General features: G+C 41.3%; 1 protein-coding gene across 1 annotated transcript in view; it reads left to right on the top strand.

Moving 5' to 3' along the window:
• Positions 1-1218: 1218 nt before the first annotated feature.
• HLCS (holocarboxylase synthetase) overlaps positions 1219-12168 on the top strand; it is a 28170-nt gene continuing 17220 nt past the window's right edge. Inside the window, exons 1-3 of the mRNA XM_034770296.1 lie at positions 1219-1416; positions 3396-3580; positions 9946-10013. Of these exons, the coding sequence (XP_034626187.1) occupies positions 1219-1416; positions 3396-3580; positions 9946-10013 (451 nt within the window). The remainder of the gene's footprint in view (positions 1417-3395; positions 3581-9945; positions 10014-12168) is intronic.

The raw sequence follows: 12168 nt of genomic DNA, 5'->3' as shown, positions 1-12168 counted from the left end.
CCGTTTTCTCTTGTCAGGAGCATTGGTTTTCCAGGATTCATATCAATAAGTCACTATGGAAAAAATTAAGCTTTTCACTGGTTGAACTTCATACATTTTGAGATGCCATGGTTTTCCACACTTTTGTATTTAATCAAAGCATATATTTAACTCAAACTTCCATCTTTCTCTGAAAAATTGAAATGCACAAATAGACTGAAGTAGTCTGAGAAACATTGCATAAAGTACTGAGACCAGATGAGAGGTAGACACAAGTTTTAGTAATAAGAATTTCAGGTGTCTCTCCTTCCATGGAGTGGATGGTAGTAGTGCAGAAAGCTTTCAGGCATCCCGAACTCTTGCAATATGGCAAAAATGTGCTTGTGGAGCATGGATGCAAAAGCATTAGTCAGGTTGAGCCACACTATGGCACATTGTCTCTGTGCACTCCTGGCTGTGTGGATGGCAGTCTGAAGGACAAAGTTGTGTTCATATCAACCTTCGCATGACATGAAGCCTTTCTGGATGGAGCTGATGGCTCCTCTGTTCACCGACCAGTCTGTGATCCTAGCCATCAGGCCGCTAGCATACAGTTTGTACATGGTGGAACAGAGAGAGATGGATCTCCAGTTGCCGTGGTCATCTCTCTCACCTTTCTTGTAGACGAGCACCGTCATAGACTTCTTCCAGGAGCTGGGAGTACAGCAGAACTATTTGCATTTGTTGAAAATGGCAGTTAATACTAGGCAACAGGGGTCTCATTTTTTCAGGAAGTTATAGTGAATGCCATCTTTTCCAGGGGCTGTGGTTTTGGTGTTTGTAAGTCTGATCCTTACTTCATGTGATGTAAGGTCTTCTTCCAGGTCCCCTGCACAGCCAACTCGCCGTAGAGGATGAAGCTATCTGTAGTGGCATGAAGTAAGGCTGTCCCCTCAGCCCCATTGTTTTCAACTTAGCCATGGAGCCGTTCATTCGAGTGATCTCCAGCGGTGTAGGCGGTTTCAACCTGTATGGCAACAGCATGAATATCCTGGCCTATGAGGACAATTTGGACCTGATTGTGGACAACCCTGAGAGTCTCCAACAAATGCTCAATGTCACGAGCCAGGCTGCCAACTGGGTGGGACTCTGCTTCAATGCCAGGAAGTGTGCATAGCTGCATATCAATGGCAGTAGAAGGGACTTGGTCCAGGGTGACGCCATTTCAGATCCAGGGTGAACCTATGATCTTCCTCGAAGATGGGCAAACGTACCAACACTTCAGCACGCCAAGGTTTCCGCGTCCAGCAGACATCGGAGGATGTCATCATGGAGATCCTAGAAGATTTGGCCAGGATTGACTCCTCCCTACTGGCACGATGGCAGAAGATCAACGCCTTGAACACCTTCCTGATCTCCCGTATTTTATTCATTCTGAGGGGATCTGCTGTGGCAAAGGTACTACGTAACAAGGCGGACAACACTGTCAGGCAGCTAGTGAAGTGGAGGTTTCTTCTCCAGAGGGTCAGCAATGAGCTGGTGTATATCTTGCACAGGCAGGGCGGCACCAACGTCCCTTGAGTGGGTGCAACATTGCGGTGATCACTCACGCCTTACACCTTCTGACGTGCCCGGACGCCATGGTGAGGAACATCACGGAGAGTGTGATGCAGGACGTCATCAGGAAGCGAATTGCCAGGACCCCCTCCAACCAAGATGTCGCCACCTACCTGAGCAGTTCTCTGGAAGGCAAATTTGTAAGAGAGAGGGTAAACTGCTTCGCTCTAGACTCATGCCCACAATGCTATGCAACACCTGGAGAAGCGAATCGGCTGCCACTGGACATGGTGTGAGGCATATCAGGAGCTGGGGGTCCTGGTGTCACAAGTGACACATACAGAGCACACAATCATCACTCGGAGAACTAGAACCGTGCTGGAGAGGATTCTTAAAGATGCCATCCACTCCAGTACATGGAAAACCTGAAATGGAAGCGCAAGGCCTTCGAGGTGATGTGCAAGTGGGACTCCAGCAACCACTTCCTCCCCGGGGGCATCTTCACCCAATTTGCCAACTGTACGTTCATCCACAGGGCCTGGCTCAGCTGCATCCAGCTGAAGGGAGCCATCCACCATGGGAATCAGGACAAGTGATGCAGGAAGTGCAGCTGTGTCAGCAAGACACTACCCCATGTCTTGTGTAGCTGCAAGCCCCATTCCAGAGCCTGGCAGCTGTCACACAAAGCCTTCCAGAATCATCCTGCCACCCATGGGGAAGGTGGTTGTGAACTCCGCCATTCCTGGAACGGACAGCCAACTGTGACCGGATGTCATCACCAACAAGGAACAGAAGAAGATCACCATGGTGGATGTCACAGTTCCCTTTGAAAACAGGACCCTAGCCTTCCGCAATGCCCGATCTTGAAAACTGGAGAAATGCGCCCCTCTGGCTGACACCTGGAGAGCTAGGGGCTACGAGGTTCAAACTCATGTGCTGATCGTTGGAGCCCTGGTCTCATGGGACCCCAGTAACAAGCAAGTGTTGAGAGAATGTGGAATGAGTCAATGCTATGCTCAGCGGCAACTCATGGTGTCAGACACCATCAGGTGGTCGAGGGACATCTAGAACACATCGGCAGTACCAGGAGAGATGAGCTGGAGTGCAGACCAGACACGAAATTGGAAAGTAACTGAAATACTTCTGTGATGGATTATATCTACTAAGGGACAACCTATCCTAAATGCTCAATTACTGAGTGACAATCTACACTCATTCCTATATTTGCTTTCTACAACCAATTCTCTGTATAACTTTTCATGAGTGATGTACCTGAGTATTTGGATTCTAATACCTAAACTGTATCGTTAAATTTATTCACCTAAAATTGGGTAATATTGCAGATTATGTACTATATATATACATATATATATATATATGTGTGTGTGTGTATATGAGTGATGTACCTCATTATATGAGTGATGTACCTCATTTTGAGAGATATTTAAGAGGTATGGTGCTTAACAAATAATGGATTTCCCCTTAAATACTTTAAAAGGAACTTTAACTTTTGCAAGTTTGTCATGAAAACCTCTGTGACAAAGTTTTGTTGTAATTTTGTTTTTGAAAATACATTTCCTCTTTGTTCACAAAGATTTGTTTCCATTCTTAGCTCTATAAGATTCTAGGATTGTCACTCTCTGTCCTCTGAAACCTGTGATGACTGAGTCAGTGTGAAGCGATGCAAACAACTACAAGCGTAGTTGAAAGCTCTTTTTGTTTAAAATATCACCAGTTCAGTAATCACTGGGATTTGTAGTCTGTTACTTGCCAATTTTTAAATTCTCCGCCATTTTCAGCTTTTTTACACTTTATGAATTACATCTGTATGACAGCATGTTTTTATATATATTTTATTTTAATATAAATTGTTTATATAGTGTCTCTTGTTCACAATTATCCCAAAGTACTTGACAGGCTGTTTGGGAATTATTTCACCCATTGCTGAAACACAGCCTCTTCGTGGAACACGGCAACTAGTTAACTGCACACAACAGTTCAGGACAGGAAACAGACTGAAGAGAAATTTTGGTAGGCAGAATGTAATTACCCAAACTGGAATTTGGTGAGGACACTGGGGCTAAAACCTCTGTGCTTGCAAAGTGCCCTGTTTATTATCTCATTTGAAAGATGATAGCTGACAGTGTTGTATGAGTTCAGTGCATGCTGTTCTGACTCAGAGGGAGTTCTTTACCATCAGAATGCTTGAGTTTCCTAACATCAGATTAAGTTAGTGGATTCAATATTAAATTGGAAGGAAGCATGCCACCTACTGAATCACCAACAGTACCTCCTCTAGTATCTGACTTTACCTTTGAATGTCTCTATTCCTGTCATTGATTGGGCTTGATTCTGCTTAGTGTGTGAAGCAGGATGAAATTGTAGCTCAAGGTGACATAGCTACAGATTGCATTATGTATATTTTAATTATTTTACAGTAACCAGGCAATGTTTTACTCTAGACAAGAGCAGTTAGATCTGTTCTTGATCAATATGTTTATAACTCTTTGGTTCACTTCTGAAGATATCATTCTTAATATGTTGTGATAAATTTGTTTTATTGCATCCCAATAACTACTCTGTTTGTTAAACCTTGGCACTGGAATTCATTTTTAATAAAATCCATTTCATTTCCATTAATTTTGTTAGCTTTTCATAATGGTTCAAGTAGTATTTTTTTTTTTCAAGGAAAGAAAGGTAATGAATTGAAAAGATTACTTTTTTGAAGGAAAAAATTAAATTGTTTAGAATGGGTTTTTTAAATTAAATTGAAACAACTTAAGTCCTTACTTCCCCTCACATCTCCCTTGGAAACTCCCTCCTTTACTATAACCTTGTGGTCTTGATGATATTCACAGAGAAGCTGATTTACTGAATAAAGAACTTCTTTAAGTTTTGAGTTTTGGAACATTACCAGTGTGTCTGAACCCAGGTTTCAAATTTTACTGGCATTTTGTTGGCAAACCAGTTTTTGGAGTCCCTTCTTATTTGAGTATGTTTCCTGACACCTTTGGCTGTGTGTTACTGTGTTTTTACATTCTGTCTCTTTTTAAAAAAAAAATAGTATATAAACATTTACAAAGAATTAATTATAAAATATCTGGTATAAAAGTAGAATAAATCTATAAAAAGAATTAATTTAAAAATATCTAGTATAAAAGTAGAATAAAGACACAAGAAAATTACCAATTGAAAATTCAGAAAGCACAAAAAATAAGTACCATTTTTATTGCCAAGGTACCAAAAGTAGCAATGTTATCCCTGTCCAGTCAGTGGGCCCAGTCCTCAAAACACTTCACATGAAATGGTCACAACTGTGTGTAGCCACATTGACTTCATCCTCCTCACAATAGCACTATGTCTAGTAATAAGTGTTTACAGAATTGGGTCCTACGATTGACACTCTTGTTGCTAGCACAATTTTTTTTCCTCTGACAACTATCCAAAGTGTGCGTAACTGTAAGACATTTGGTTTTCAACCTGTGGTCCCTGGACACCAGGGGTCTGCAGACTGTGTAAAGATTTCTAAAGGGGTCCGCACCTCCATTTGAGATTTTTTTAGGGGTCCACAAATGAAAAAGGGTTGAAAACTACTGCTGTAAAACAACCTTGTTAGCCCAATTTCATTCATAGCAGACAGAGGTCAGAAAAAATATGACCTTAATATGGTAGATTCTTCTTTGTACAATAAGTGTTTATAGCAAGGTAGGAAAAACTAGCATTGTAAAATTACAAGGCTTTTTGTAAATCTACAGAAGTCTGGAACACCTTCATCACTTTTTTTTTTTTTTTTAAGAGGATGCAGGAAACTAATATCTGGAGACGTAAAAGAGACTATTGCTTTAAATGATCACGTTGTGTACTAGTACTAATATGGGAAAAGGCTGTTTTATGTGGAAGCTGTGCTTGGATTTCTGCTATAAAAGAGAAATTTACTGGCATATTGATGAGCTCTAACACATGTACTAATGACTGGTTGGGTAGAATGTCTCTGATTGTGTTGCAAGCACTGCACTAAAGAATCAACAATTTCAGGTAGTCTGCACTGTGTAGAAATAGATGGGTCTCGAAAAGTAGCTGGGATTAGAGGCCTTTTCTGTGTAATTACACTGAAAATAAAGGGTAATGGTACGTTTAAAAAATGTAGTGGAATATATTGTTAAAGATGACCTTTTTTTTTTTTTTTCCAGTGGAAGGAGTTGTTAACTTGAAAACTGTTCTGCTCACAAAGATGCTTTTGTGTTCCCATAGATAAACTCATAATTTTATTAGTATATTTTGAATTTAGTTAGAAAAACAAATAGCCTACAATATGTAACAACTTGGGAATGGGATAAAGAATTCTTTAGCATGTTGTGAATGGCACACAGTACATAGGAGAAAACGGAGTGGATTTGTAGCAAAGAGACTGAATGATTTGACACACGTTAGCCTTGAGCCTGCATTTCCTGACTTTTGTGAGGTTTAAACTAGACCCATAGCTAGCTTTAGTGTGGATTTATTGGGGGAAGAGAGATTAAGTTTTTTTTAACTTAATTTAATTAAGTTGCTCAAACAATTTACTTACCTGGTGAATAATTTATTATTTTATTGTTTGAAAGGGGCAAAACCATCCCTCCTCTAAAATTTGTTATAGGACTTATTGTGAGTGTGCAACAAAATGATGTTATGCGGAATTCTACTATGGAGGGTATTTGTACAATTGTAAGAACTAAGAATTGGAATTGAGATGTCAATAGAACTGTCATTTAGAATAACAGTCTTTTCAGTAATGCATTTTAAGATCTGACAACTTGTCTTCCAAGATGCTCCTGGGGAAAGCCTGAATTATAAAACCATAAATGGCACTATGTAGTAACGTCTGAGCATTTCTGTTACAGTGCATTAGGATCCTTGATTGACTTATCTTCTTTTATACGGTCCTATGGACCTTTGTAGCTATTGAAAATATTTTAAACTCTATCGAGAGGGAAGGCTTTGTTTCAGTACAGTTTATTCTTTAGAAAAGTATCCAGCTCAAACTCCCATTACCTAAATTAAGGAGATGGATTACACATCGGGTATCAGGCACTATAATGAAATATGTAAATATATCAATACATACACTGCTAATTTCCAGCAAGGATATAATGGACTATGGCTACGGTTAAGTAATAAAAATGGAACAGAGAGTTTGCAGGTCACCTCTTTGTCTGAAATATCATAGGAGACTTGGATCAAGTGGCATGTCCTTTTTTTCAGTTTGACTAAAAAATATTATCTCTTTGTTCTAATACTGTTTCCAATATTATGGCATTCTCTGTAAATGAAATCATAGTAACTATAATCAAGCAACTTGAAGGGTGTGATTTGTTTTTTTAAAATCCCTCCCTCTCCCCACCCAGAACAAAGACATTCAGAGTTAAGGGTAGAAGTCTGTCTCTAACCTATGCCCAGGTATTTCAACATCTGGAATGTAATGTTGCCTTTTGTAATACCTCTGCAATACTGTAACACAGCAGGGTGCATTAATGAGACTTTCAGCTTTAAACCCATAACATCAATGAAATGTATAGTTGTCAGGCTGTTAACATTATTCAAACATAGTTTTTGTGGTTTCAATTCCCATTTTATGTTGCTATATACACAAAAGCCATTGCATTGGCTAGCTGTGGGGACTGATGGTTCTTTGGCCCTGATATTTCTATGAACCATTTAAGTATTGTTTACTACTCTTGACAACATAGACTGTAAATTATGTTGTGAAAAATTATTAATGTGCTAGTATTTTACCATTTAATATTTCAGTTGCTTTAAACACCAGAAGTGCACAGATTAGTTTGTCAGGTACCGCAAAAAATTTGTGGTGGTAAAGAAAATTTGAAATGAAATTAAAGCATTTTTTCCCAGAATCATATAAATGCTTTTCTTTATCCCTACCTGTTGAGTAAATTTAGTTTGAATGGATCAATCTTCTAGATTCATCAGTGAGGTCTTCTGTCTTAGTTCATTGTGCAACAATGAGAAACACAAGACTTTATGAAAACATTGAAATGAAGGGGAAAGTGAAATAAAAGAGGAAATGAAAGTATGAGATAACTTCATCATATTACATTATGCCATTGATGAACCCCCTTTTCCTCCTTCAATCTAATCGGTCACAAATATAATCATTTATTTCTTCAGTGGGAACGTCAATAGCTAAGAATGTAAATCCATCTACAATTGCTTCTTTCTAGTAAAGAAAATTCAAACAACTTTTCTTTTCCAGAAATGAAACAACCCCGCCCATCCCAAAAAAACCAACACAATTTATTAAGTTCAGAAGCACTTTATTATTGTCTTGGAGCTGTGTGGCAATGCCTCCAGGGCTATCTCAGATAGCAGAAATAAATCCGTCTGCCTCCAGTTGTCTCAGCCTAGGTATTAGCAACTTCCCCATGTTGTGTACCTCCTTACAGAATTTCCTCTTGGCCTAAACAGTACAATCTCACTGTTCTCAAACTCAGTCTTGTTAACTGTTGCCAAACCTCTAACAGTTCCATTCATATGTTCCCTTAATCATATCTCTTTGTTTTAGAGGTCTGTGTTTGGTTTCAGAACTAACTTTTTTCCTGCCCTGATTTTTTTACCCCCATAGCTGTAATATGACTATCTATTGTTTGCCTGATATTTAAAGAACCTAGATCATATGAACAGAGAGGTGACAAACAAGTTTGTTTCGGCAAATTTGTAATCTGTCTTTAACCCCATTTCCAAATTTAAATTAATGTCCTTGTTGGAGTACCATGAATTCAGTATTGTAGCTGAAGTGATGTTAATGAGTACAAAGAACCTCTCTGGATTTTGCTACTGGCTCCCAACACAAGGAAAGGTGTATTTCAATATTAAAGATTGACTGTAGATAGGCAATCATAGTCTCAATAAGCAATTCGTAGTGTCCAAGAGAAACAATTCTCAAGCTGTATTTCATGTGAAATGGAAGTGGGACTGGCAAAGAGATCTTCTGGCTAGTGTTCTTTGAAAATGTTTCACATTGATTTCTGCAATAATGTGAAAAAAACATCTGTTGGACCTGTTAAATCTCCAGTCAGCTGTGGTTCAAGTATTTCTAATTAGTAAAGGTGTTTTATAGTCCAAACCTCTCTTTGGCCCTTAGAATAACCTACTCCTTTCATAGTCATGTGAGCAATTGAATCATTATGCAGAGATGTTCTGAGATTTCAGGAAGTGGTTACTTTTCTGTATTTTTGCTCTACTTCCTCTCCCTTATCTAGCCACAGCCATTAATAAAATTCCACATTACAAATTAAAAAGCGGGGGAGGAGGGGAAGCAGACGAATAGCTCCTTCAGTAGCTGTCTGCCATAACATTTATTCCCAGTAGGCAGCAGAGGGTGCACTTGTACTTATTAGTTCCTACTATACAGCGTCACTATCTTGGTTACAGGAGGACTTGGAAGTCCTTGAATCTTCTTCCTAAATTCAGAAGAAATAATTCTGAATGCCACTTACTCTTTTCTGATTAGTGTGGCACATACTGTGTAAGGCAAAACCACCTTTAATTTAAATGAACTACTCTTTATTTGCATTAAAAGTTAGCTTTTTCAGACTATAAATTATTTACTAGATTTATCTTGTACAGCCAAACAGTGGTAACGTCATGTGGATCTTTTTTGTCTGTTAAATAATTTATCTTTTCCACAAAACTTAAAATGAAATGAAGAAGGATCATAATACAGTTGAAATATGTTTAAAACAGTTCTCATAGTAAGATTTTTTTAAAGTTAATGTTGACTCATTTGGTGGCATTCAAGTATACTTTCTATGGATTCCCAGAGGAAAGTTAGTATTCTTTTAAGTGAAACTATTTTAACAGCAGAGCGCAAGCCTAAACCAAACTAGTGTTCTCTAGAGTTCTCAGAAGGTGTAGATTTATTTACTGTAGTTAAATCATAATTAGTTCTCAGGGGATAGTGTATCTTTTAAACTGCTTTATTGCCACCATATTGGTTTTCTAAATAATCAGAAACTGCTGCTGTTATATTGTAGAGTATGAACAAAAATTTGCTGTAAGTAGAAACAAATGTCTGGAATCGCTACTTGTCACTTATGGGAGATAGTGACACAAGTTAGAAGAAATAAGTACTTCTCTGAGAAATACTAAAGAAATACAGCCATCTGTGTTTTAAAAAGCACCTTAAATGAACTATGGTCATATCTTTTTTCCAGAATTACAGATGCAGTATTATTTCACTTGGTCATTTTTCAGTTAGCTTCTCTTTCTGGATTTTCCATTGCCCTTTTCACCTAATCATAAATTATAACTGAAAATGAATAAATGATGCTTTTAATTTGATGTAAAATATTAGCCTCTATTTAAATGTTGATGGTAGATTTTCATGAAAAAAGCTGACTGTTTTAGCTGACAGTCTTTTTCCTTAATTGGCAGGTTGATGTTCAATTTGCCTCAGGAAATGGATTTAATAGCGATTGCAGTTCGACAAACACAAGGGAAAGGTAAGTAGGTTTTCTTGCAACACTAACAGAAAGAAGATAGTTTATTGCATTTATTCAGTAATGTAGTTAATATAGATCATTTATAGTAGGGCTGTCAAGTGCTTTAAAAAAATTTATTGTAATTAATCACACTGTTAAAATAATAATAGAATACGTCTCGAATACAGGAACAAGGGGTTCTATTCCTGGTACTTTTTAATCCCAAAGGCCAAGGGCTGTCTACAGCCCGTTCTGGACATGCGAGACCTCAACAAGTACCTAAAGAAGCTGAAGTTCTGAATGGTCTCCCTGGCCTCTATCCTCCCATCCCTGGATCTGGGAGACTGGATGCTGCCCTTGACTTGAAGGGCGCATACTTCCACACAGCGATCTTTCAAGGATACAGATGCTTCCTCCAATTTATGGGGGGACCTGGCCACTACCAATTTACTGTCCTCCCGTCTGGCCTAGCAACAGCACCGAGGGTGTTCACCAAGTGCATGTCGGTGGTGGCAGCTTATCTCAGGTGCCGGGATATCCAGATCTACCCGTAGCTCGACAAATGGCTGGTCAAAGGCAGCTCCAGGTCTCCGGTCCAAAAGGATGTCGTGGTGCTGCAAGCCACTATGCTCCCTGGACCTACTGGTAAACGACAAAAAGTCGACGATAGTTCCAGTGCAAAGGATAGAGTTCATCAGAGCGGAGCTCGACTCAACCTGTGCCAGAGCGTTCCTGCCATTTCAAAGGTTCCAGACATTGGCGGACCTCATCGCGGAGTCTCTGCATTCCCCCTGACTGCGGCCAGGGTTTGCCTGTGTCTGCTGGGCCACATGGCAGCTTGCACATACGTTGTCCGCCATGCCAGGCTCCGGATGCGGCCCCTGTAGCAATGGCTGACTATGGTCTTTTCCCAGTCCAGGGATCACCTGGAAAAGATTGTTACCACCCTCCCCGGTAATACTCACCTAGCTGCGTTGATGGACCGATCATGTGAAGGTCCTAGAGAGAGTTCCGTTCGACAACCCCCCTCACTCCATCGAGTTGGTGTTGGATGCCTCGGACCTTGGCTGCGGTGCACGCCTCAGAGATCTCCAGACCCAGAGTATGTGGTCCCTGGAGAAGATGACACTATAAATGTCAAAGAACTCAGAACAGTCCGCTGGGCATGTGGGGTCTTCCTACCTCACCTGTTGGGCAAGGTAGTGAGAGTTCTGACACTCAACACAGCCTCAATGTTCTACATCAACAGACAAGGAGGAGCGCGCTCGTCGGCTTTCTGTCAGGAGGCGCTCCGTCTCTGGAACTTCTGCATCAACCACGAGATCCACCTGGAGGCTTGTCATCTCCCTGGCATCAAGAATACACTAGCGGATCACCTCAGCAGGGCCGTCTCCTCTCCCCATGAGTGGTCACTCCACCAGGAGGTAGCCTATGTGATTTTCCAGAGGTGGGGAACTCCCCAGATGGACCTCTTCGCCACCAGGCAAAACAGAAAATGTCTGGGCAAGGACTCCCTTTCCGATGCCTTCCTCCTGTCGTGGTCAGGGAGCCTGATGTACACATTCCCTCTGATTCCACTCATCAGCAAGATCCTGGCAAACATCAAGAGAGACAGGGCGCAAGTTATCATGATCATCCCTGCTTGGCCTCGCTAGCACTGGTTTGGCATGCTCATGAACCTGACAGCGGCCCCTCCCTGATCCCTGCCCAACTGACCAGACCTGCTGTCACAGGACCACGGTCGGCTCTTATACCCCAACCTCGCGTCCCTCCACCTCTCGGGGTGGATGCTGCGTGGCTGAACCCGGACGAGCGGATCTGTTCGGAGGGGGTCCAGCAGGTCCTCCTGGGAAGTAGGAAGCCCTCAACCAGACAGATTTACCTGGCCAAGTGGACAATTTCCCACTGGGTGTCCGAGCATGGCATCTCTCCCTCACATTCTTCCATACAATCTGTCTTAGACTACCTGCTTCATTTGCGGAACCAAGGCCTGGCACACTCTTCTATTAGAGTGCATCTCGTGGCCATCTCTGCTGGCCCCCGGGACCCCGGCCGAGCACCCCCGGCCCGGCCCCCGGACCCCCGGCCGAGCACCCCCAGCCGGCCGAGCACCCCCGGCCCACCCAGCACCGCCGGCCCCGGGGCCCCCGGCCGAGCACCCCCGGCCGGGCCCCGC

The sequence above is a fragment of the Trachemys scripta genome, chromosome 1, assembly GCF_013100865.1.
Source record: "Trachemys scripta elegans isolate TJP31775 chromosome 1, CAS_Tse_1.0, whole genome shotgun sequence".
Taxonomy (NCBI): Eukaryota; Metazoa; Chordata; order Testudines; family Emydidae; genus Trachemys; species Trachemys scripta.
Note: the sequence above shows the minus strand (reverse complement) of the source record. Positions and strands in the feature narration are given on the sequence as shown.